This window comes from Mustela putorius, unplaced genomic scaffold (genome assembly GCF_011764305.1).
Source record: "Mustela putorius furo isolate JIRA1106 unplaced genomic scaffold, ASM1176430v1.1 tig00003914_pilon_pilon_pilon, whole genome shotgun sequence".
Taxonomy (NCBI): Eukaryota; Metazoa; Chordata; class Mammalia; order Carnivora; family Mustelidae; genus Mustela; species Mustela putorius.
The window spans coordinates 3215704-3242245 of NW_025422061.1; the positions used below are offsets into that span (position 1 = coordinate 3215704).

At 38.4% G+C, this 26542-nt stretch overlaps 1 protein-coding gene across 1 annotated transcript; it reads right to left on the minus strand.

Moving 5' to 3' along the window:
- Positions 1-7924: 7924 nt before the first annotated feature.
- LOC101686112 (olfactory receptor 2H2-like) lies at positions 7925-8837 on the minus strand. Its single transcript, XM_013050966.2, is given in 2 exon segments — positions 7925-8503; positions 8505-8837. Coding segments are annotated over 2 exon segments (873 nt in total). The 5' UTR covers positions 8799-8837.
- Between the last annotated feature and the right edge of the window lie 17705 nt (positions 8838-26542).

Here is a 26542-nt window from a genome sequence, read left to right on the forward strand (position 1 = left end):
GGTCTGTGGGATATCTATTAATTCTTACAGTTGCATATGCATCTACAATTACCTCAAAATACAAAGTTTCATTTAAAATAAAAACAGTGTAGCAGGCACAGTAAGGATGTCTTTATAGCCATAAGATTGTAAGTTTTGAGATTATTATTTTCTTTAGGGTATTTCAAGAATGTAAACTCCTATATTTGTTTCTTATCTTTATTCTGCTCACATATGGAGCTTTTGCTTAACAGAAAGTGATGTGTGGGAATTATACCGAGCATAATCTGTAAGATAACCAGGGCTGTACCTTCCTCTTGATTAGATTTGTATTCTGGATTGCTTTCATGGTGTCAAGAGTTATGAGACATGAAGCCTGTGGTTTACAGCTCTGAACCCACACTTGTATCACCCAGCTTCATGGTGAGGGTGATGCTGGGAGTGTGCATGCCATATTTCTGCTTCGCTTGCTCATTTCTTATGAGACTTCAGATAAGCAGGTGGGCTGTGAGCAGGCTGATGTTGGGAAGGAGACGTGTTCTTCCCTCTTTGTTTTTTGTTTGGTTTCTTTCCTGTTCATTTCATCTATAGGGGCAGTGTATTAGGGAAAAAACAGTTGAATGAAGATTCTCCACTAGGTGGTAACAAAACCAGTGTTTCCTCAATGACATTAACCCCAGCCAGCAATGCTTTTGTCTCAGAAGTAGGAAGTCTGAAAACTTACGCTCCCTTTACTCTGGGCCTTAAGTTTGAAAAATTCCTATTCTTTCTTTGTGTTCCTCTAGTGGTAGAGGGTGCTTCCTTTTGCGTTTTCCTTCCTTCAATATCTAGTTAATTCCTCATAATAAATGCTCTCTTTTTGGTTTTATAGTGAGAGTGGTATCTACTTCCTGACAAGTCCCAGTGTTACTCCAGCATCTCTGTTTAAAGATAACAGACTCTTGGGGGGGAGGAGTCAAGATGGCGGAGAAGTAGCAAGCTGAGACTGCTTCAGCTAGCCGGAGATCAGCTAGATAGCTTATCTAAAGATTGCAAACACCTGAAAATCCATCGGCAGATTGAAGAGAAGAAGAACAGCAATTCTGGAAACAGAAAAACAACCACTTTCTGAAAGGTAGGACCGGCGGAGAAGTGAATCCAAAGTGACGGGAAGATAGACCCCGGGGGGAGGGGCCGGCTCCCGGCAAGCGGCGGAGCAACCGCGCACAAAATCAGGACTTTTAAAAGTCTGTTCCGCTGAGGGACATCGCTCCAGAGGCTAAACCGGGGCGAAGCCCACGCGGGGTCAGCGTGGCCTCAGGTCCCGCAGGGTCACAGAAGGATCGGGGGTGTCTGAGTGTCGCAGAGCTTGCGGGTATTGGAACGGGAAAGCCGGCTACAGAGACAGAGCTGACAGTAAGCTCGCAGCTCCGTGTTACCTTGAACCGGTCGCAGGCTCGGTGAGCTCGGAGCGCGGCCGGAGGTCAGGCAGACGGGAGTAACTGGGTGCTGTTCTCTGAGGGCGCACTGAGGAGTGGGGCCCTGGGCTCTCGGCTCCTCCGGGCCGGAGACCAGGAGGCCGCCATTTGTATTCCCGTCCTCTGGAACTCTAGGGAAAGCGCTCAGGGAACAAAAGCTCCTGAAAGCAAACCCGAGCGGATTACTCACCCCGGCCCCGGGTAAGGGCGGTGTAATTCCGCCTGGGGCAAGACACTTGAGAATCACTACAACAGGCCCCTCCCCAGAAGATCAACAAGAAATCCAGCCGAGACCAAGTTCACCTACCAAGGAGTGCGGTTTCAATACCAAGGAGAGCAGCAGAATTCCAGAGGAGGAGAAAGCCAAGCACGGAACTCATGGCTTTTTTCCTGTGATTTTTTTTTAGACTTGCAGTTAATTTAATTTTTTCTTTTTCATTTTTTTTTTTTCTTTTTTCTCGCCTTCGGGTAAAATTTTTTTTAACTGTTACCTTTTTCTTTTTTAACGATTTTTTACTAGTTTATCTAATATATATATATATATTTTTACATTTTTCTTAGGTGTTTTCTTTTTTTTTAAAAAAATTCTTTTCTTTTCTTTTCTTTTTTTTTTCTTTTTCTTTTATTTATTTATTTTTTTTTCTTTCTTCCTTTTTGAACCTCTTTTTATCCCCTTTCCCCCCATTCACGATTTTGGATCTCTTCTAATTTGGTTAAAGCATATTTTCCTGGGGTTGTTGCCACACTTTTAGTATTTTACTTGCCCCTTCATTTACTCTTATCTGGACAAAATGACAAGACGTAAAAATTCAACACAAAAAAAAGAACAAGAGGCAGTACCGAAGGCTAGGGACCTAATCAATACAGACATCGGTAATATGTCAGATCTAGAGTTCAGAATGACAATTCTCAAGGTTCTAGCCGGGCTCGAAAAAGGCATGGAAGATATTAGAGAAACCCTCTCGAGAGATATAAAAGCCCTTTCTGGAGAAATAAAAGAACTAAAATCTAACCAAGGTGAAATCAAAAAAGCTATTAATGAGGTGCAATCAAAAATGGAGGCTCTAACTGCTAGGATAAATGAGGCAGAAGAAAGAATTAGTGATATAGAAGACCAAATGACAGAGAATAAAGAAGCTGAGCAAAAGAGGGACAAACAGCTACTGGACCACGAGGGGAGAATTCGAGAGATAAGTGACACCATAAGACGAAACAACATTAGAATAATTGGGATTCCAGAAGAAGAAGAAAGTGAGAGGGGAGCAGAAGGTATACTGGAGAGAATTATTGGGGAGAATTTCCCCAATATGGCAAAGGGAACGAGCATCAAAATTCAGGAGGTTCAGAGAACGCCCCTCAAAATCAATAAGAATAGGCCCACACCCCGTCACCTAATAGTAAAATTTACAAGTCTCAACGACAAAGAGAAAATCCTGAAAGCAGCCCGGGAAAAGAAGTCTGTAACATACAATGGTAAAAATATTAGATTGGCAGCTGACTTGTCCACAGAGACCTGGCAGGCCAGAAAGAGCTGGCATGATATTTTCAGAGCACTAAACGAGAAAAACATGCAGCCAAGAATACTATATCCAGCTAGGCTATCATTGAAAATAGAAGGAGAGATTAAAAGCTTCCAGGACAAACAACAACTGAAAGAATTTGCAAATACCAAACCAGCTCTACAGGAAATATTGAAAGGGATCCTCTAAGCAAAGAGAGAGCCTACAAGTGGTAGATCAGAAAGGAACAGAGACCATATACAGTAACAGTCACCTTACAGGCAATACAATGGGCACTAAATTCATATCTCTCAATAGTTACCCTGAATGTGAATGGGCTAAATGCCCCTGTCAAAAGACACAGGGTATCAGAATGGATAAAAAAACAAAACCCATCTATATGTTGCCTCCAAGAAACACATTTTAAGCCCGAAGACACCTCCAGATTTAAAGTGAGGGGTGGAAAAGAATTTACCATGCCAATGGACATCAGAAGAAAGCAGGAGTGGCAATCCTTATATCAGATCAATTAGATTTTAAGCCAAAGACTATAATAAGAGATGAGGAAGGACACTATATCATACTCAAAGGGTCTGTCCAACAAGAAGATTTAACAATTTTAAATATCTATGCCCCCAATGTGGGAGCAGCCAACTATATAAACCAATTAATAACAAAATCAAAGAAACACATCAACAATAATACAATGATAGTAGGGGACTTTAACACTCCCCTCACTGAAATGGACAGGTCATCCAAGCAAAAGATCAGCAAGGAAATAAAGGCCTTAAATGACACACTGGACCAGATGGACATCACAGATATATTCAGAATATTTCATCCCAAAGCAACAGAATACACATTCTTCTCTAGTGCACATGGAACATTCTCCAGAATAGATCACATCCGCGGTCCTAAATCAGGACTCAACCGGTATCAAAAGATTGGGATCATTCCCTGCATATTTTCAGACCACAATGCTCTAAAGCTAGAACTCAACCACAAAAAGAAGTTTGGAAAGAACCCAAATACATGGAGACTAAACAGTATCCTTCTAAAGAATGAATGGGTCAACCGGGAAATTAAAGAAGAATTGAAAAAAATCATGGAAACAAATGATAATGAAAATACAACGGTTCAAAATCTGTGGGACACAACAAAGGCAGTCCTGAGAGGAAAATATATAGCGGTACAAGCCTTTCTCAAGAAACAAGAAAGGTCTCAGGTACACAACCTAACCCTACACCTAAAGGAGCTGGAGAAAGAACAAGAAAGAAACCCTAAGCCCAGCAGGAGAAGAGAAATCATAAAGATCAGAGCAGAAATCAATGAAATAGAAACCAAAAAAACAATAGAACAAATCAACGAAACTAGGAGCTGGTTCTTTGAAAGAATTAATAAAATTGATAAACCCCTGGCCCGACTTATCAAAAAGAAAAGAGAAAGGACCCAAATAAATAAAATCATGAATGAAAGAGGAGAGATCACAACTAACACCAAAGAAATACAAACTATTATAAGAACATACTATGAGCAACTCTACGGCAATAAATTTGATAATCTGGAAGAAATGGATGCATTCCTAGAAACATATAAACTACCACAACTGAACCAGGAAGAAATAGAAAGCCTGAACAGACCCATACCCAGTAAGGAGATTGAAACAGTCATTAAAAATCTCCAAACAAACAAAAGCCCAGGGCCAGACGGCTTCCCGGGGGAATTCTACCAAACATTTAAAGAAGAACTAATTCCTATTCTCCTGAAACTGTTCCAAAAAATAGAAATGGAAGGAAAACGTCCAAACTCATTTTATGAGGCCAGCATCACCTTGATCCCAAAACCAGACAAGGATCCCACCAAAAAAGAGAGCTATAGACCGATATCCTTGATGAACACAGATGCGAAAATACTCAACAAAATACTAGCCAATAGGATTCAACAGTACATTAAAAAGATTATTCACCACGACCAAGTGGGATTTATTCCAGGGCTGCAAGGTTGGTTCAACATCCGCAAATCAGTCAATGTGATACAACACATCAATAAAAGAAAGAACAAGAACCATATGATACTCTCAATAGATGCTGAAAAAGCATTTGACAAAGTACAACATCTCTTCCTGATCAAAACTCTTCAAAGTGTAGGGATAGAGGGCACATACCTCAATATCATCAAAGCCATCTATGAAAAACCCACCGCAAATATCATTCTCAATGGAGAAAAACTGAAAGCTTTTCCGCTAAGGTCAGGAACACGGCAGGGATGTCCATTATCACCACTGCTATTCAACATCGTACTAGAGGTCCTAGCCTCAGCAATCAGACAACAAAAGGAAATTAAAGGCATCCAAATCGGCAAAGAAGAAGTCAAATTATCACTCTTCGCAGATGATATGATACTATATGTGGAAAACCCAAAAGACTCCACTCCAAAACTGCTAGAACTTATACAGGAATTCAGTAAAGTGTCAGGATATAAAATCAATGCACAGAAATCAGTTGCATTTCTCTACACCAACAGCAAGACAGAAGAAAGAGATATTAAGGAGTCAATCCCATTTACAATTGCATCCAAAACCATAAGATACCTAGGAATAAACCTAACCAAAGAGACACAGAATCTATACTCAGAAAACTATAAAGTACTCATGAAAGAAATTGAGGAAGACACAAAGAAATGGAAAAATGTTCCATGCTCCTGGATTGGAAGAATAAATATTGTGAAAATGTCTATGCTACCTAAAGCAATCTACACATTTAATGCAATTCCTATCAAAGTACCATCCATCTTTTTCAAAGAAATGGAACAAATAATTCTAAAATTTATATGGAACCAGAAAAGCCCTCGAATAGCCAAAGGGATATTGAAAAAGAAAGCCAACGTTGGTGGCATCACAATTCCGGACTTCAAGCTCTATTACAAAGCTGTCATCATCAAGACAGCATGGTACTGGCACAAAAACAGACACATAGATCAATGGAACAGAATAGAGAGCCCAGAAATAGACCCTCAAATCTATGGTCAACTAATCTTCGACAAAGCAGGAAAGAATGTCCAATGGAAAAAAGACAGCCTTTTCAATAAATGGTGCTGGGAAAATTGGACAGCCACATGCAGAAAAATGAAATTGGACCATTTCCTTACACCACACACAAAAATAGACTCAAAATGGATGAAGGACCTCAATGTACGAAAGGAATCCATCAAAATCCTTGTGGAGAACACGGGCAGCAACCTCTTCGACCTCTGCCGCAGCAACATCTTCCTAGGAACAACGCAAAAGGCAAGGGAAGCAAGGGAAAAAATGAACTACTGGGATTTCATCAAGATCAAAAGCTTTTGCACAGCAAAGGAAACAGTTAAGAAAATCAAAAGACAACTGACAGAATGGGAGAAGATATTTGCAAACGACATATCAGATAAAGGACTAGTGTCCAGAATCTATAAAGAACTTAGCAAACTCAACATCCAAAGAACAAATAATCCAATCAAGAAATGGGCAGAGGACATGAACAGACATTTCTGCAAAGTAGACATCCAGATGGCCAACAGACACATGAAAAAGTGCTCCATATCACTCGGCATCAGGGAAATACAAATCAAAACCACAATGAGATATCACCTCACACCAGTCAGAATGGCTAAAATCAACAAGTCAGGAAATGACAGATGCTGGCGAGGATGCGGAGAAAGCGGAACCCTCCTACACTGTTGGTGGGAATGCAAGCTGGTGCAGCCACTCTGGAAAACAGCATGGAGGTTCCTCAAAATGTTGAAAATAGAACTGCCCTATGACCCAGCAATTGCACTATTGGGTATTTACCCTAAAGATACAAATGTAGTGATCCAAAGGGACACATGCACCCGAATGTTTATAGCAGCAATGTCCACAATAGCCAAACTATGGAAAGAACCTAGATGTCCATCAACAGATGAATGTATCAAGAAGATGTGGTATATATACACAATGGAATACTATGCAGCCATCAAAAGAAATGAAATCTTGCCATTTGCAACAACATGGATGGAACTAGAGCGTATCATGCTTAGCGAAATAAGTCAAGCAGAGAAAGACAACTATCATATGATCTCCCTGATATGAGGAAGTGGTGATGCAACATGGAGGTTTAAGTGGGTAGAAGAAGAATAAATGAAACAAGATGGGATTGGGAGGGAGACAAACCATAAGTGACTCTTAATCTCACAAAACAAACTGAGGGTTGCCGGGTGGAGGGGGTTTGGGAGAAGGGGGTGGGATTATGGACATTGGGGAGGGTATGTGATTTGGTGTGTGCTGTGAAGTGTGTAAACCTGGTGATTCACAGACCTGTACCCCTGGGGATAAAAATATATGTTTATAAAAAATAAAAAATTAAAATTGGAAAAAAAAAAAAAAGATAACAGACTCTTGGGGCTCGTGGGTGGCTCAGTGGGTTAAGCCGCTGCCTTCGGCTCAGGTCATGATCTCAGGGTCCTAGGATCGATCCCCGCATTGGGCTCTCTGCTCAGCGGGGGGCCTGCTTCCTCCTCTCTCTCTGCCTGCATCTCTGCCTGCTTGTCATCTCTCTCTGTCAAATAAATAAATAAAATCTTAAAAAAAAATAAAAAAAAAAAGATAACATACTCAGGGGCACCTGCGTGGCTTAGTTGGTTAAGCCTCTGCCTTCAGCTCAGGTCATGATCTCAGAGTCCTGGGATCCAGCCCCGCATTGGGCTTTCCGCTCAGCAGGGAACCTGCTTTTCCCTCCCTCTCTGCCTACTTGTGATCTCTCTCTCTCTTTCTCTGTTAAATAAATAAATAAATAAATAAATCTTAAAAAAAAAAAAGGTAACAGTGTCAGGTACATCAAATGTACATTTCATTAGTCCACTGTACAATGAGGCTAATGTCCCCTCCACTAGAGGTGATAGTTCAGAGTTCTCATGCATGAAAATCACACATTTGAGCAAAGGAAGCTGATCTCCCTCTGAGTCTGAGCCCTTTCCTCACTCTTCACTGGCCATTCTGTCTTTCCATAAGAGCCTCTTGAAAGCTCCCTTTATGTCCTTGTTCCTCAAAGTGTAGATGAGAGGGTTGAGAGTGGGAGTTACCACAGTGTAGAAAAGAGTTAGGAACTTGCCTCCCTTCCGGGATAAGTGACTCCAGGGTCGGATGTAGACAGCAGTGACACTGCAGTAGAAGAGAAAGACGACGGCCAGGTGGGAAGAGCAGGTGCTGAAGGCCTTGGTTCTGCCCTCCTGGGACTGGATGGCCAGTACTGCCTGGGCGATGTTCTCGTAGGAGACAAGGATAAGCAGAAGAGGCCCCATCAAGAAGATGGCACCAATCACTGAAATCTGGAGCTCATTGACATGTGTGTCTCCGCAGGCCAGACGGATCAGTGCAGGGACCTCACAGACAAAGTCATCAACCTGGTGGTGGTGGCAAAAGGGGAGTTTCATGGTGGTAGGAGACTGTACCAAGGTGCCAAAAATTCCACTTGCCCAGACCAGGAATGCCAGCTTGTGACACAGGCTTGGGCACATGATTACTGCATAGTGCAGGGGTCGACACACTGCCACATAAGCGATTAAAGGCCATGACCAGCAGCAGGACACACTGTGCAGCTCCGAGTCCCAAGAAGATGTAAAGCTGGACTTCACATCCCAGGTAGCTGATGGTCTTGTCTGAGCCCCAGAAATTGACCAGTATCTGGGGGATGCAGCTGGTGGTAAAGCAGAGGTCCAGGATGGAGAGGTGGGCGAGGAAGAAGTACATGGGGGTGTGCAGGTGAGGGTCTAGGTGAGACAGGAGTATGATGGTGGTGTTGCCCATGAGGGTTACTGTGTAAAAGACAGACACAACTACAAATAGGGTCATTCCTAGCCTGGGGTTATCTGAGAATCCCAAGAGGATGAATTCATCTGGGATGGTGCCACTGGCATTTCTATACAGAGCCCACCTGGAACTGCAAGGAGCAACCCATCAATTAGAATACCATCTACAAGAGGTAGAGAAAAGCGATTTTTTATTTCAGAAAATTGCCCTTTCTTCATTAATATTTTCTCTAAGCTTTTACTGACTTTTATCTCTATCCCTTTTTGGACATTTTCACGTTAATTTCTTCGAACCTGGCCTGTTCTAGCAAACTTTTAGAACATGAGATTGTGGTAGGTTATATTTAAAACTAACTGTTAGCACTATGAGTAACTTATGCCAGCAAACTGGACAGCTAGATAAAATGGAAAAAACTCTAGAAACATGCAAACTGCCAAAACTGAATCAGGAAGACATAGAAAACCTGAATAGACCAATTAATTGCTATTATAGAGAGTGAATCAGTAATTAAAAAATCTCCCATAAAAGAAAAGCCTAGAACTAGATGTCTTCACTGATAAATTTTACCAAACATTTATAAAATAAATGACAAAAAAACCTCAAACTTTTCCCAAAAAAATCAGAGGAAGGAGCACTCCAAGGCATTTATCCAAGGCAGCATTACCATAATACAAACTCCAGATAAAGACACCACCAGAAAAGAGAATGACAGACCAATACCATGTTGAATATAGATGCAAAAATTCTCAGCAAAATGATAGCACATTGAATTCAGCAGCAAATTAAAAGGATCATGTCCCATAATCAAGCAGAGTTTATCCCTGGGATCCAATGGTGGTTTAATATGTGCAAATCAATCAATGTGATACAACATATTAATACAATAAAAGGAAAACTTATATGATCATTTCATTACCAATGGAATAAGTATTTGACAAAATTCAGTATCTGTTAATGATGAAAACCTCTTTTTTTTTAAAATTCTGAGAATAGTTGACAATGTTACATTAGTTTCAGATGTACAACATAGTCAGTCAACAAGTTGATACATTATGCTGTGCTCATCACAAGTGTAACCACCATCTGTCCCCATATATCACTACTACAATATCATTGACCATATTCCCTATGCTGTGTCTTTTATGTCCATGACTTATTCATTCCATAATGGAAAGCCTGTGTCTTCCACTCCGTGTCACCCATTTTTCCCATCCCCTTACACTCCTCCCTTCTAGCAACTTATAGGTCTGATTCCATGTTTTTATTTATTTATTCCTTTTTCTTCTTTAGATTCCACATATTGGATGATGTGAGTGAAATCATATGGTAGTTGTCTTTCTCAGTCTGACTTATTACACTTAGCATGGTACACTCTAGGTCCATCAGTGTTGTCACAAATGACGCTATCTCATCCTTTTTCACATTTGCATAATATTCCATTGTATATATATCACATCTTCATTATCCATTCATTTATCAACCAACACTGGGTTTCTTCTGTATCTTGGCTAATCTAAAGAATGCTGCAATAAAAATAGGGGTGCACATATCTCTTTGAATTAGTGTTTTTCTTTTCTTTGGGTAAATACTCAGTGGCAGAATTACTGGATTGTAGGGAAGCTCTATTTTTTACTTTTTGAGGAAACTCTCTCTGTCTTGCTTTTGGTTGTACCAATTTGCATTCTGACCATACTTTATGATGGTTCCTTTTTCTCCACATCCTCATCAAAACTTGCTATTTCTTGTGTTTCTGATTTTACTCATTCTGATAGGTGTGATGTCATATCTCATTATGATTATGATTTGCATTTCCTTGATGATTAGGGGTGTTGAGCATCTTTTCATGTGTTTATTGGCCATTTGCATGTCTTCACTGGAAAAAAAAATCTATTCATGTTTTCTGCCCATGAATGGACAATTGATGAATAGATATCAGATTATGTTGTTTTGTTGTTGTTTTGATTTGATGTTTTGGTTTTTGGTGCTGACTTTTATAAGTTTTTTGTATATTTTGGATGTAAACCCTTTATTGCATATACATATATTGCATATACATATAATGAATACTTTTGACAAATTAGGTATACAGGGAATGTGGCTTGCCATAATAAAGGTTATCTATGACAAGCCCACAGCTAACACCATACTCAATTTTGAAAGGCTGAGTTGAGAGCTTTTTCTCTAAGATCAACAATAAGAAAAAAGGATACTATCTCATTGCACTTATTCAACAAAGTATTGAAAATTCTAGCCAGATTGATCAGGAAAGAAAAGAAAACAAAAGCCATAAGAATTGTAAAGGAAGAAGTAAAATGTTCCTATTTGCAGATGACATGACTTTATATAAAGAAAATCACAAAAACTCCACCAAAAAACTAATATATTCAGTAAAGTTTCAGGGTACAATGTTAACCAACAGAAACCAGTAATATTTCTATACACTAGTGATAAATTATCTGGAAAAAGACTGATTCTATTTACAATATCACCAAAACAATAAAATACTTAAGAAAAAAACAAAGAAAGTGAAAAACTTCTACTCCAAAAATTATTACACACTGATAAGAGTGTAAGAAACAAATAAATGGAAAGGTACCTTGTGTTTGTGAATTAGAAGAACTAATATTCTTATAATGTCAATACTACCAAAAAGCCAAGTATAGATTCAATGTAGTCCTGCAAGAATTCAATGGCATTTTTACAGAAGTAGAGAAATCAATTATTTATTTGTTTATTTATTTATTTATTTGACAGGCAGAGATCACAAGTAGGCAGAGAGGCAGGTGGGGGCAGGGGACAGCCTCCCTGCTGAGCAGAAAGCCAGATGCAGGACTCGATCCCAGGACCCTGAGATCATGACCTGAGCTGAAGGCAGTAGCTTAACCCATTGAGCCACCCAGGCACCCTGGAAAAATCAATTTTAAAATTTATTTGGAAACACGAATGACTCTGAATTGCCCAAACAATTTTGAAAAAGAATAGAGCAAGAGACATTATACTTCCTGATTTGAAGCTATACTATAAAGCCACAGTAATCAAACAGTATTATAGGGCACCTGGGTGGCTCAGTGGGTTAAGCACCTGCCTTTGGCTCAGGTCATGATCTCAGGGTCCTGGGATCAAGTCCCATACCAGGCTCTCTGCTCAGCGGGGGGCCTGCTTCCCTTCCTCTCTATCTGCCTGCCTCTGTCTACTTGTGTTCTCTGTCTGTCAAATAAATAAATAAAATATTAAAAAAAAAAACAAAAAGCAGTATTATATTAATGCAAAAACAGGTAAGTACATCAAAGGAATGTAATAGAGAACCCAGAAAATAAACCCATGCATATATAGTAAACTAATATAAACCCATGCATATATAGTAAACTAATATTTGATGAGGGAGCCCAAAAACTAACACGCAAGTAACAGTTTCTTCAACAAATCATGCTGGGAAGATTGGATATTTTCAGGTAATAGTATGAAACTATAGACTCCTATCTTTTATCACTGACAAAAGTTAACTCAAATTGGATTAAAAAATTCAATGTAAGATCTGAAACCATAAAACACCTAAAAGGAAAAAAAAAATAGAAAAAAAATTCCTTGACATAGTTTTTGTTTTTTAAATATAACACATAAAGCACAAGAGACATAAAAAATAAATAAGTGAGCACACACCAAACCAAAATGCTTTTGCACAGTAAAATAAATCACAAAAGGAAAAGGCAACCTATGGAATGGGAGAAAATATTTGCAAATCTTATATCTCATAAGGGGTAAATATCCAGAATATATAAAGAACTCATACAACCCAACACACACACACACACCCACACACACGCACACACACACACACACAAGCACATGCACTTAACTAAAAGGTGATAAAAGGACCGGAATAGATTTTTTTTTCCAACAAAGATATACAAAAGGCCAACAGGTACAAGAAAAGAAGCTCAACCTCAGTATAGAGACACACAAATCAAAACCCCAATAAGAGATCTCATTATTGTTGAAATAATCATTACAAAAAAGACAAAGGATAAAATATATTAGTATGGGTGTGAAGAAAAGTGACCTTTGTTTATTGTTGGTGAGCTTGTAAACTGGTATAGCCACTGTGGAAAACTATATAGGATCTTGAAAAAATAAAAAATATTCCTACTATATGATGTAGTAATTTCACTTCTGGGAATTTGTCCAAAGAAAATGGAACAATAACTCTAGAAGATATTTGCTCCTCCATTTGCATACTAGCACTGCATACAATAGCCAAGACATGGAAACAACCTAAGGGTACATTGGCAGATGACTGGATAACAAATTTGTTATATAAGCCATAATTAGATACATGAAAATTATAAGTAAAAAGATATGAAATATGGCACATATACATAAAATATGGAGGAAGTAAAAAAGAAAGAATTAAGAAGGTATGTTTGAACTTGAATGACCATCAACTTAATATAGAATGTTATATTCTTAAGATGATATATATGAACATGATGGTAGTCACAAACCTCAAAGTCATCCTAAATAGACAAACAAATAAAAGGAAAGATCCAAATATAACACTTCAGAAACTCATCAGTTATAGTGAAAAAGAGCAGCAGCAGAAGAAAAGAACAGAGAAAAACTACAAAACAATGAGAAAGCAATGAACAAATGGCAATACATACATACCTATCAATATTTACTTTAGAAGCAAATGACCTAAATGTATCAATCAAAAGACACAGGGTGGTAGAATGAGTTAAAAAAAGGGGGGGGGGACAACATGGCAGGGGAGTAGGAGGAGGCGCCTTTTCAGCCGGTACCCCAAAGTGAGCTGATTACCTACCAAAGAACTCCGATCACCCATGAAATCAGCCTGAGATCAGAATTATACACATCTGGATCTCTACAGGGGCAGAAGATGCCAGGGGGCAGGTAAAGTGGAATGGTAATGGCAGACTGATATTGGAAGATAAACAAAAGGGGGAGGGAGCCAACAGAGGCGACCTGTTGGAAAGTAATACCCCAATAGGAGCGAGAGTGCCCTGCGTCTGGGGACCAGCATTAACTCGGAGACTGGTTGAAAGCACTCCAAAAGAGCAAAGGATCACGGTGGGGGGGGGGATTGTGGGAATAGGGGCGACTAGGGACAGGGGCTTAAGTCCCCGGTCCCAGGACAACCTCCCCCGGCGCTGAGGCAGAGAGAATGCGGCAGAGAAACCAGCTCTTGGTCCCTAAGCCGCCAGCATGCTCGAGAATGCATGGGTTCTAGTTCCTGTGAGGGGATGGGAGCCACGCTGGTTGGCAGAGTGCAGGAGCTCTACCACAAAGCTTGAGATACGTGAACATGTCCCTCATGCTCCCCTGAGTTACAAAGGCCCAGCTGGCGCTCTTTGACCCATGCCATTGTTTCAAAGTGTAAGCCACGCGCCCCAAACTCTCCCCTGACAGAGGTGTGCAAAAGCCCAGCCTAGTGCTTGCGGACCAGCGCCCCATTCTCAGTGCCCAAGATGCGCTGCCTCTGAAAGAGGTGCGCACAAGCTAGGCACTCCCAGCCCAGGCCAGCGGCAAAGTCTCAGTGTGCGATTGCTGCTTGGAATCTCTCTGGCGGTCTGGGGCTCGCAGACAGCCGCCACGGCCTTGGCTTTGGGTACAAGCAAAAGATCCTGCGCCCCCAGGGTCTGCAACTTGGAACCTGCTCTGCCAGCGGCCAAGGGGGAATTTATTTAGGCTCTGCACCCAGACTGAGGCTTCTATCTGAGAGGGAGATCAGGGTGCGGTTTGTTTTCCTCTAAAACTACAAAAACCATCAAAGGCGGTCAAGGTGAGAGAAAAAAAAAATTGAACAAGCATAAAAACCACCAGAGAACAAAAGCCTGAAAAAAACGAGTTTCCTCAGAGCCCACCTCCTTGAGGGGGGCGGAGGACTTAACTCAGGAAACATCATTGACTGACAATCCACGTGGCAGGCCCCTTCCCCAGAAAACAAACCAAGAAAGAAAAAAAAAAGAGAGAGAGAGAGAGAAAATAAAAAGGACTACAAAGAACAACCACTACTTCATAGGAAAACTTGTATTCTTCACTCGTTCCCACTATTCCGGTTCATTTTTTTTTTTTTTTTAACACATAGATAATTTTTTTTAACCTATTTACCATCACAGCGAGTTGTACAGTACATCAAATTCCATAATACCTTTCTAACCTGAACTTTTTGATACATACACCTATGTTTTTCTTTTGCATTTTTATTTTTTGAATTTCTTTTTTTTAAATTTTAGTTTAGTCTAGTTTATTCCTTTTTATTTTTATCCTATAATATTCAATTAGAGTTAAACTTCAAAGTAATCCCCTTTCCCCAATCAATACTACCCCTATAGGTAAACCAATTTTTAATCCCCTTTATCTTAGGAAAGTTGAGTCCTTTAACAAAGATATCAAGATACATCCAGGAAGAATCAAAACAACCTTCCTCGTACACACTGAGAATTTATAAGAACTCTCCCATGTTCTTCCACCAGTGTTTATGTGTTTTTTTTTGTGTTTGTCCTGATAGCATATAAATTTTACACTTGGGGTTCTTTTTGAAGAGGTTCTTTCTTTATTTGCATATATATATATTTTTTTCTATTGTATCTTTTTATCTCTTTTTGTTTGTCTACTTCATAAATCTTACCTTGGGGCTCATCTGGGCTGAACATTCTTTTTCATCTTCCCTTTCTTTCCTGTCTCTCTCTCTCTCTCTCTTTTTTTTCTTCTTTTCTTTTCTTTTTTTTTTTTCCTTTTCTCTTGTCTCTCGTTAGGTGGGGAATCCTGATTGCTCAGAAGTGTTCCAGGGTGCACCTTGACTGCACCACAGTTGATACTTCCAGCTACATCTGTTCAGTCATCTCCCACCAAAATGACTAGGAGGAGGAATGCCCAACAGAAGAAAAATACAGAGGATGGACCTTCTGCAACAGAGCTAATGGCTATAAACATAGACAATATGTTGGAAAGAGAATTCAGGCTAACAATTATCCAGGCAATAGCTAGGTTGGAGAAAGCCATGGATGACCAAACAGAATTGATTAGGGCCGAACTGAAAGAGACCAGACAGGTGTTCACAATGTTAGGGCGGAGCTTAAAGCTACCAGGGAGAAGGTTCACAATGCTCTCAATGAGTTCCAATCTAATCTAAACTCTCTCAAAGCTAGGGTAACTGAGACAGAAGATAGAATTAGTGATCTGGAGGACAAACAGATAGAGAGAAAGGATCAGGAGGAAGCCTGGAACAAACAGCTTAGAAACCACGAAAATAGAATCAGGGAAATAAATGATTCCACGAAGCGTTCCAACATCAGAATTATTGGAATCCCTGAAGGGGAGTAGAAAGAAAGAAGTCTAGAAGATATAGTGGAACAAGTCTTTCAAGAAAATTTTCCCAATCTCGGGAATGGAACCAGCGTTCATGTATTAGAGGCTGAACGGTCTCCACCCAAGATTATACATTCCCAAAAAACATCACGACACCTGATAGTCAAATTGAGGAATTATAATTGTAAGTATAATCTCGTGAAAGCCTCCAGGGCAAAGAGGCTCCTTACTTACAGAGGGAAGCCCATCAGAACAACATCAGACCTGTCCATAGAAACCTGGCAAGCCAGAAGAGGCTGGGAAGATATATTCAGGGCACTAAATGAGAAGAACATGCAGCCAAGAATATTTTATCCAGCAAGACTGACATTCAAAATGGATGGAGAGATAAAGAGTTTCCAAGACCAGCAAGGCTTAAAAGACTATGCAACCACCAAGCTGACACTGCAGGAAATATTAAGGGGGGTTCTATAAAAGAGAAAAATCCCAAGAATAGCACTGAACAGAAATATAGACACATTCTACAGAAAGAAAGACTTCAAAGGTAACTCAATGTCAATAAAAACGTATCTATCAATAATCACTCTCAATGTGAATGGCCTAAATGCACCTATAAAATGGCACAGGGTAGCAGATTGCATAAAATGACAGGACCCATAGATATGTTGTCTACAAGAAACCCATTTTGAACCTAAAGATACACGCAGACTGAAAGAGAAGGGATGGAGAAGCATCTTTCATGCCAATGGGCCTTAAAGAAGGTTGGGGTAGCGATTCTCATATCAGATAAATTAGACTTCAAACTAAAGACTGTAGTCAGAGATACAGAAGGACACTACATAATCCTTAAAGGGACTATCCACCAAGATGATCTAACAATCGTAAATATCTATGCTCCCTATATGGGAGCAGCCAGTTACTTAAGAAAACTGTTATCAAGATAAAGAGTCATTTTGGTATGAATACACTAATCATAGTAGATCTTAACACGCCTCTCTCAGAATTAGACAGATCATCGAAGCAGAAAATCAATAAAGAAATAAGAGCATTGAATGACACATTGGACCAGATGGACCTCATAGATATATACAGAACATTCCACGCTAAAACAATAGAATACTCATTCTTCTCAAGTGCACATGGAACCTTCTCCAGAATAGACCACATACTGGGTCCCAAATCAGGACACAACTGACCAAAAGACTAAGATTATTCCCTGCATATTCTCAGATCACAATGCTTTGAAACTGGATCTCGATCACAAGGAAAATTTCAGAAGGAACTCAAACACCTGGAAGCTAAAAACCACCTTGCTTAAGAATGCTTGGATTAACCAGTAGATCAAAGAAGAACTGAAACAATTCATGGAAACCAATGAGAATGAAGATACGTTGGTCCAAAACCTATGGGATACAGCAAAGGCAGTCCTAAGGGGGAAATACATAGCCATCCAAGCCTCCCTCAAAAAAATTGGAAAAATCCAGAACACACCAGCTGTCTCTACACCTTAAAGAACTGGAGAATCAACAACAAATCAAACCAACTCCACACATAAGAAAGGAACTCATCAAGATTAGAGCTGAGATCAATGAGGTAGAAACCAGAGATACAGTAGAACGTATCAATGAAACTAGAAGCTGTTTTTTTGAAAGAATCAATAAGATCGATAAAACATTGGCCACACTAATCCCCCCAAAAAGAGAGAAAGCCCAAATTCATAAAATTATGAATGAAAAGGGAGAGATCACAACTAAAACCAAGGAAGTAGAAACAATCATCAGAAGTTATTATCAACAGTTATATGCCAATAAGCTTAGCAACCTAGATGAAATGGATGCATTCCTGGAAAAATATAAACTACCAAAATTGAACCAGGAAGAAATCGACAACCTGAATAGACTGATATCTAATAACGAGATTGAAGCAGTGATCAAAAACCTCCCCAAAATAAGAGCCCAGGACCTGACGGATTCCCTGGGGGAATTCTACCAAATCTTCAAAGAAGAAATAACACCCATTCTCCTGAAGCTGTTTCAAAAAATTGAAGCAGAAGGAAAACTTCCAGACTCTTTCTATGAAGCCAGAATTACCCTGATCCCCAAACCAGGCAAAGACCTTACCAAAAAGGAGAATTTTAGACCAATATCACTGATGAATATGGATGCTACGATTCTCAACAAGATCCTAGCAAACAGGATCCAATAGCACATTAAAAAGATTATCCACCATGATCAGGTGGGATTCATCCCTGGGCTACAAGGATGGTTCAACATTTGCAAATCAATTAATGTGATACAACAAATTAATAGGAGAAGAGAGAAGAACCACATGGTCCTCTCAATTGATGCAGAAAAAGCATTTGACAAAATCCAGCATCCGTTCATGATTAAAACACTTCAAAGTACAGGGATAGAGGGAACATTTCAGAACCTCATCAAGACTATCTATGAAAGACCCACAGCAAATATCATCCTCAATGGGAAAAAGCTTGCAGCCTTCCCATTGAGATCAGGAACAGGACAAGGATGCCCATTTTCACCACTCTTGTTCAACATAGTATTAGAAGTCCTAGCAACAGCAATCAGAGAACAAAGGGAAATAAAAGGTATCCAAATTGGTAATGAAGAAGTCAAACTCTCTCTCTTCACAAATGACATGATTCTTTATATGTAAAACCCAAGAGACTCCACCCCCAAACTACTAGAACTCACATACAGCAATTCAGCAACGTGGCAGGATACAAAGTCAATGTGCAGAAATCAGTGGCTTTCTTATACACTAACAATGAAAATACCGAAAGGGAAATTAGAGAATTAATTCCATTTACTATAGCACCAAGAACCATAAGATACCTGGGAATATACCTAACCAAAGAGGTAAAGGATCTGTACTCGAGGAACTACACAACACTCATGAAAGAAATTGAAGAAGACACAAATAAATGGAAGACCATTCCATGTTCCTGGATCGGAAGAATAAACATTGTTAAAATGTCTACACTGCCTAGAGCAATATATACTTTTAATGCCATTCCGATAAAAATTCCACCACTATTCTTCAAAGAGCTGGAGCAAATAATCCAAAAATTTGTATGGAATCAGAAGAGACCCTGAATCACTAAGGAAATGTTGAAAAACAAAAATAAAGCTGGGGGCATCACTTTACCCGATTTCAAGCTTTAACAAAGCTGTGATCACCAGGACAGCATGGTAGTGGCATAAAAACAGACACATAGACCAGTGGAACAGAGTAGAGAGCCCAGATATGGACCCTCAACTCTATGGTCAATTAATCTTCGATGAAACAGGAAAAAATATACAGTGGAAAAAAGACAGTCTCTTCAATAAATGGTGCTGGGAAAACTGGACAGCTATATGTAGAAGAATGAAACTCGACCATTCTCTTACACCGTACACAAAGATAAACTCAAAATGGATGAAAGACCGAGACAGGAATCCATCAGAATCCTAGAGGAGAACATAGGTAGTAATCTCTTCAATATCAGCCACAGCAACTTCTTTCAATATATGTCTCCAAAGGCAAAGGAAACAAAAGCAAAATTAAACTTTCGGGACTTCATCAAAATCAAAAGCTTCTGAACAGCAAAGGAAACAGTCAACAAAACAAAGAGGCAACCCATGGAATGGGAGAAGATATTTGCAAATGAGAGTACAGACAAAAGTATAGATCCTGATATCCAGGATCTATAATGAACACCTCAGACTCAACACACACGAAACAGGCCAACATATCAAAAAATGGGCAGAAGATATGAACAGACACTTCTCCAATCAAGACATACAAATGGCTATCAGACACATGAAAAAAATGTTCATCATCACTAGCCCTCAGGGAGACTCAATTAAAACCACATTGAGATATCACCTTGCACCAGTTAGAATGGCCAAAATTAACAAAACAGAAAACAACATGTGTTGGAGAGGATATAGAGAAAAGGGAACCCTCTTCCACTGTTGGTGGGAATGCAAGTTGGTGCAGTCTCTTTGGAGAACAGTGTGGAGATTCCTCAAGAAATTAAAAATAGAGCTTCCCTATGACCCTGCAATTGCTCTCCTCGGTATTTACCCCAGGGATACAGATGTCGTGAAAAGAAGGGCCATCTGTACCCCAATGTTTATAGCAGCAATGGCCACGGTCGCCAAACCATGGAAAGAACCAAGATGTCCTTCAACGGATGAATGGATAAGGGAGATGTGGTCCATATACACTATGGAGTATTATGCCTCCATCAGAAAGGATGAATATCCAACTTTTGTAGCAACATGTATGGCTCTGGAAGAGATTATGCTGAGTAAAATAAGTCAAGCAGAGAGAGTCAATTATCATATGGTTTCACTTATTTGTGGAGCATAACAAATATCATGGAGGACAAGGGGTGTTAGAGAGGAGAAAGGAGTTGTGGTAAATTGGAAGGGGAGGTGAATCATGAGAGACTATGGACTCTGAAAAACAATCTGAGGTGTTTGAAGTGGCGGGGGGGTGGGAGTTTGGGGTACAAGGTGGTGGGTATTATAGAGGGCTCAGATTGCATAGAGCACTGGGGGTGGTGAAAAAAATAATGAATACTGTTTTTCTGAAAATAAATAAATTGAAAAAATAAAAAAAAACAACAAAAATGAATAAATAAATGAATAAATAAATAAAATCTTTAAAAAAAAAAAAAGTATGCTGCCTGCAAGAGTCTCATCTTAGACCTAAAGACACATATAGACTAAAAGGCAAGAGAAAGAAAGATATTTAGTATGCTAATGGAAGCAAGACAACAGCAGCAACAACAAATGGGATAGTAATGCTCATATTAGGCAAAATAGACTTTGAATAAAAGACTGACAAGAGACAAAGAAAGTCATTAATTACATAATGATAAAGGGATCAAACAAAAGGGTATAACAATTATAAATATCTATGCACCCCAAAAAGGAGCACCTAAATTTATAAAGCAAATATTAATGGAAATAGAGAAATGGATAGCAATACAATAATAGTAAAGACTTTCACACAGCCCTTTCATCAATAGATAGATTATCAATGCAGAAAATCAGTAAGGATATAGTATAAATTTGAATAATGTATTAGGCTAGATGGGCATAACACATGCATAGAGAACATTCTATCAAACAAAATAAAAAACACATCCTTTTCAAGTACATCTAGAACATGCTCCAGAATAGATCATATATTAGGCCACAAAACAAGTCTCAATAAATTAAAGAATATTGAAATCATACCATGCATCTTTTCTGACTACAATAGTAAAAAACTAGAAATAAATCATAATGAAAACAAAACTGGAAAAAAGCAAAAACATGTGGAGTCTAAATAAAAAGATACTAAACAACCAGTTTGTCAACACAGCAATCAAAGAAAAAATTTAAAAAATACATAGAGACAAATGAAGTAAAAAGACAATGATCCAAACTCTTCAGAACACAGAAAAGCAGTTCTAAGAAAAAAACATAGTGGTATTGGCATACCTCAAGAAACAAGAAAAAAGTTCAAATAAACAATTTCAGACCTTATAGCTAAAGAAACTGAAAAAAGAACAAGTAAAGCCCAAGGTAAGTAGAAGAAAGGAAATAAAGATTAGACTAGAAATAAGTGACACAGAGACTAAAAACAATAGAAAAAAATAAATGAAACCAAAAGCTGGTTCTTTGAAAAGATCAGCAAAACTGATAAACCTTTAGCCAGACTCATTAATGAAGAAAGGAAGAAGGAAAGAAAGAGAAAGAAAGAAGTGAGAAAGGACTCAAATAAATAAAAGCAGAAATGAAGGAGGAGAAATAATGACTGAGAACAGAGAAATACAAAGAATTATAAAAGAATACCATGAAAAATGATATGCCAACAAATTGGACAACCTAAAAAAAAAAAAAAAAAAGAATAAATCCTAGAAACATGCAATCTTCCAGATCAGGAAGAAATAGAAAATCTGAACAGACCAATGACTGTTAACAAAATTGAATTGGTAATCAAAAAACTACCAAAAAATAAAAGTCCAGAATCAGATGGCTTCACAGCTGAATTTTATTAAAAATGTAAATAAGAGTTAATACTTTTCTCAAATGTAGAAGCTTCCAAATTGAGGCCAGCATAACCCTGATACTAAAATCAGACACATTCCACAAAGAAAACTACATACCAATATCCTTGAAAAACATAGAGGGAAAATCCTCAAAAAAAAATATTAGCAAATCAAATCCAACAATACATTAGAAGGATCATTCACCATGATCAAAGTGGGATTTATTTCAGGGATGCAAGAATTGTTCAATATTCACATCATACATCACATCAACAAAACAAAAGATAAAAATCATGTGACTATCTCAATAGATGCAGAGAAATTATTTGCAAAATCCAACATCCATTCATAATGAAAACTCTCAACAAAGTGGGTTTAGAGGTAACATAAGTCAATATAATTATTGCCATATATGAAAACATCTATAACTACCATCATAGTGCTGAAAAACTAACAGCTTTTCCCCTAAGGTCAGGAAAAAAAACAAGGATGCTCCTTCTCATGACTTTTATTCAACAGTATTGGAAATCCTAGCTACAGAAATCAGAAAAGATAAAGACATAGAGGCATCCATATTGGTAAAGAAGGAGTTAAATAATCATTCTTTGCAGATGACATAATACTATACATAAAAATCCTAAGACTCCACCAAAAACTGCCAGGAGTAATAAATGAATTCAGTAAAAGTATAGGATATAAAGTTAACATAAAGAAACAAATTGCATTTCTACACATTAATAATGAAGTCGCAGAAACAGAAATTAAGAAAATATTTCCATTTATAATTGTACCAAAAATAATAAAATACCTAAGAATAAACTTAGCCAAGGAGGTGAAAGGCTGTACTCTCAAACTATAAAGAAATTGATGAAAGGATTTGAAGATGGCACAAACAAAATAATATCCCATGATTGTGATTTAGAAGAATTAATATTGTTAAAATGCCCATAATACTCAAAGTAATCTACACATTTAGTGCACTCCCTATCAAATGATCAACAGAAGAGTGTCTGGGTGACTCATTGGGTTGGACCACTGCCTTCACCTCAGGTCATGATCTCAGGGTCCTGGGGTAAGCCCTGCATCAGCATGGAGCTCTCTGTTTAGCGGGGAGCCTGCTCCACCCCCCACCCCCGCCCTGCCTCTCTGCCTACTTGTGAATTCTCTGTTAAATAAATAAATAAAATCTTAAAAAAAAAAAAAAGACCAACAGCAATTTTCACAAAACTAGAAGAAATAATCCTAAAATTTGTATGGAACCAGAAAGGACCTTGTACAGCCAAAGTGATCTTAGGAAGGAAAAAAATAAATAAATAAAGCTGGAGATACTGCAATTCCAAATTTCAAGATATAATATAAGGCTATGGTAATAAAATCAGTATTATACTGGCACAAAATAGATTCAAATATCAATGGAACGGAATAGAAAGCCCAGAAATAAACTCCAACTTTCATAATCAATTAATCTATGACAGAGGAGGCAAGAATATACAAAGTCAATCTCTTTAGCAAATGGTGTTGGGATGAGATAACTACATGCAATGCAATGAAACTGGACCATTTCTTATACCATACACAAAAATAAACTTAAAATGGATTAAAGACCTAAAAGTAACACCTGAAACCATAAAAATACTAGATGAGAGCACACACATTAATTTCTCTGACATTGGCCATAACAACATTTTTCTACATATGTCTCCCGAGGGACAGGAAACAAAAGCGCAAATAAACTCTTGGGACTTCCTCAAAATTAAAAGTTTCTGTACAGTAAAGGAAACAATCAACAAAATTAAAAGGTAACCTACTAATTGTGAATATTTGCAAGTGACATATTCAATAAAGGGTTAATATCCAAAATATTTAAAGAATTTATACCACTCAACATCAAACAAACAATTCAATACAATTAAAAAAGGGGCAGAAGTTTGGTGCAGCCACTTTGAAAAACAGTCTGGAGATTCCTTAGGAAATTAAAAGTAACACTACCCTATGACCCTGCAATTGTACTACTGGGTTTTTACCCCAAAGATACAGATATAGGGAAAAGAAGGGCCATCTGTACCCCAATGTTCATAGCAGCAATGACCACAGTCGCCAGACTGTGGAAAGAGCCAAGATGCCCTTCGACAGGTGAATGGATAAAGAAGATATGGTCCATGTATACAATAGAGTATGCCTCTATCAGAAAGGATGAATACCCAATTTTTGTTATCAACATGGACAGGACTGGAGGAGATTATGCTGAGTGAAATAAGTCAAGCAAAGAGAGTCAATTATCATATGGTTTCACTTACTTGTGGAGCATAAGAAATAACATGGAGGACATTGGGTAATGGAGAGGAGAAGTGAGTTGGGGGAAATCAGAGGGGGAGACAAACCATAAGAGACTGTGGACTCTGAGAAACAAACCGAGGGTATTGGAGTGCAGGGGGTGAGATGTTGGGAGAGCCTGGTTGTGGGTGTTGTGGAGGGCAAAGAGCACTGGGTGTGGTGCATAAACAGTGAATATTGGAACACTGAAAAAATAAAATTAAATTAATAAAAGGGGGGGCAGAAAAAGTGAATGGCCATTTTCCCAAAAAGACATATAAATGATCACAGACACGTGAAAAGATGCTCAAAATCACTTATTGTCAGGGAAATACAGATCCTAACCACAATGAGAGATCATTTCACATCTGTCAGAATGGCTAAAATCAACAACACAAGAGATAACAAATGTTGGCAAGGATGTGGAGAAAAAGTAACCTTTGTCATACAGTGTTGGTCCATATGTAAATTGATACAGCCACTGTGGAAAACAAGAAGGAGTTTCCACCAAAAGTTAAAAATAGAAGTACCATATGACCCAATAATTCCACTACTGAGTATTTATCAAAAAACAAAACAAAACAAAATAACAAAAACACTAATTTGAAAAGATACATGCATCTCTAAATTTATTGCAGCATTATTTACAATAGCCAAGATATGGATGCAATCTGTGTCCATTGATAGATGAATGGGTAAGGAAGATGTGGTGTGTGTGTGTGTGTGTGTAGAATGGAATATTATGCAGACATTAAAGAAAAGACTGCCATTTGTAACAACATGGATGATCCTAAAGGGTATTATGCTAAGTGAAATAAATCAAACTGAGAAGGACAAGTATTAATATGATTTTACTCACATGTGGAGTAAAAGCAAAACTAAATAAACAAACTAGCAGAATCAGACCCATAAATACAGAGAACACACTGATAGCTGCCAGAGAGGTGGGGGGTGGTAGTGTTCAAAATGGGTGAAGGGGAGTGGGTGGTACAGGTTTCCAGTTACAGAACGAATAAGTCATGGGGATGAAAGATATAGCCAAAGTGAATGTAGTCAGTGATATCATGATAGTGTCACAAGGTGACAGGCAGTAGTTACACATAACATATAAACTTGTCAAATCACCAAGTTGTACACCTGAAACTAATGTAACATTGTGTCAACTGTACTCAAGAAAAAAATTAAAAAGTAGGGGCACCTGGTGGCTCAGTGGGTTAAGCCTCTGTCTTCAGCTCAGGTCATGAACTCAGCTTCCTGGGATTGAGCCCCACATCGGGCTCTCTGCTCAACGGGGAGCCTGCTTCCTCCTCTCTCTTTGCCTGCCTCTCTGCCTACTTGTGATCTCTCTGTCAAATAAATAAATAAAATCTTTAAAAAAATAAAAAGTAGACTTTATGATATATATATATTATTAATTATTTATATATTATTATATTTATTCTATATCATCACTAATTATTATTAACTATTATTATAGTATTATTATATTCTTCAGCCATAAAAGGAGGAAATCTTGTCAATTATATCAACATTGATGGACCTTGAGGACTTTTTATTAAGTGAAATTAGACAGAGAAAGGAAGCACTATTGATCTCATTTATATGTGGAATGTAAAAAAAAAGAAAAAGGAAAACAGAGAACCACATAGTCCTAGAGAAAGAGATGGGATTTGTGGTTACCCCAGATTTGTGGTTGGGGATAAGAGGAATTGCAAGAAGGTGGTCAACAGTTATCAGCTTCCAGCTATAAAGTAGGAAAGCACTAGGGGTGTAATGCATAAATGATGTTTAATGCTGCTTTGGGGTGTATAGGAAATTTGCTGAGAGAGTAGATCCTAAGAGTTCTCATCACGAGGAGAAAATTTTTCCTCCTTTTTTTTTTCTTTTTATTGTATCTATATGATACATATATTGTATCTATATGAGAAATGGGTGTGATCATATCATAATATATGTGAGTCAAACCATGGTGCTGTAACTTAGAGAGTGATGCAAATCAATTATATCCTAGTAACCTGGACAACAACCCGCCTACCTTTGTCATTCTTTTGGAAATAGCATAATTTGATTCTTCCACCTTTTCTTTAGAATCAAGGAT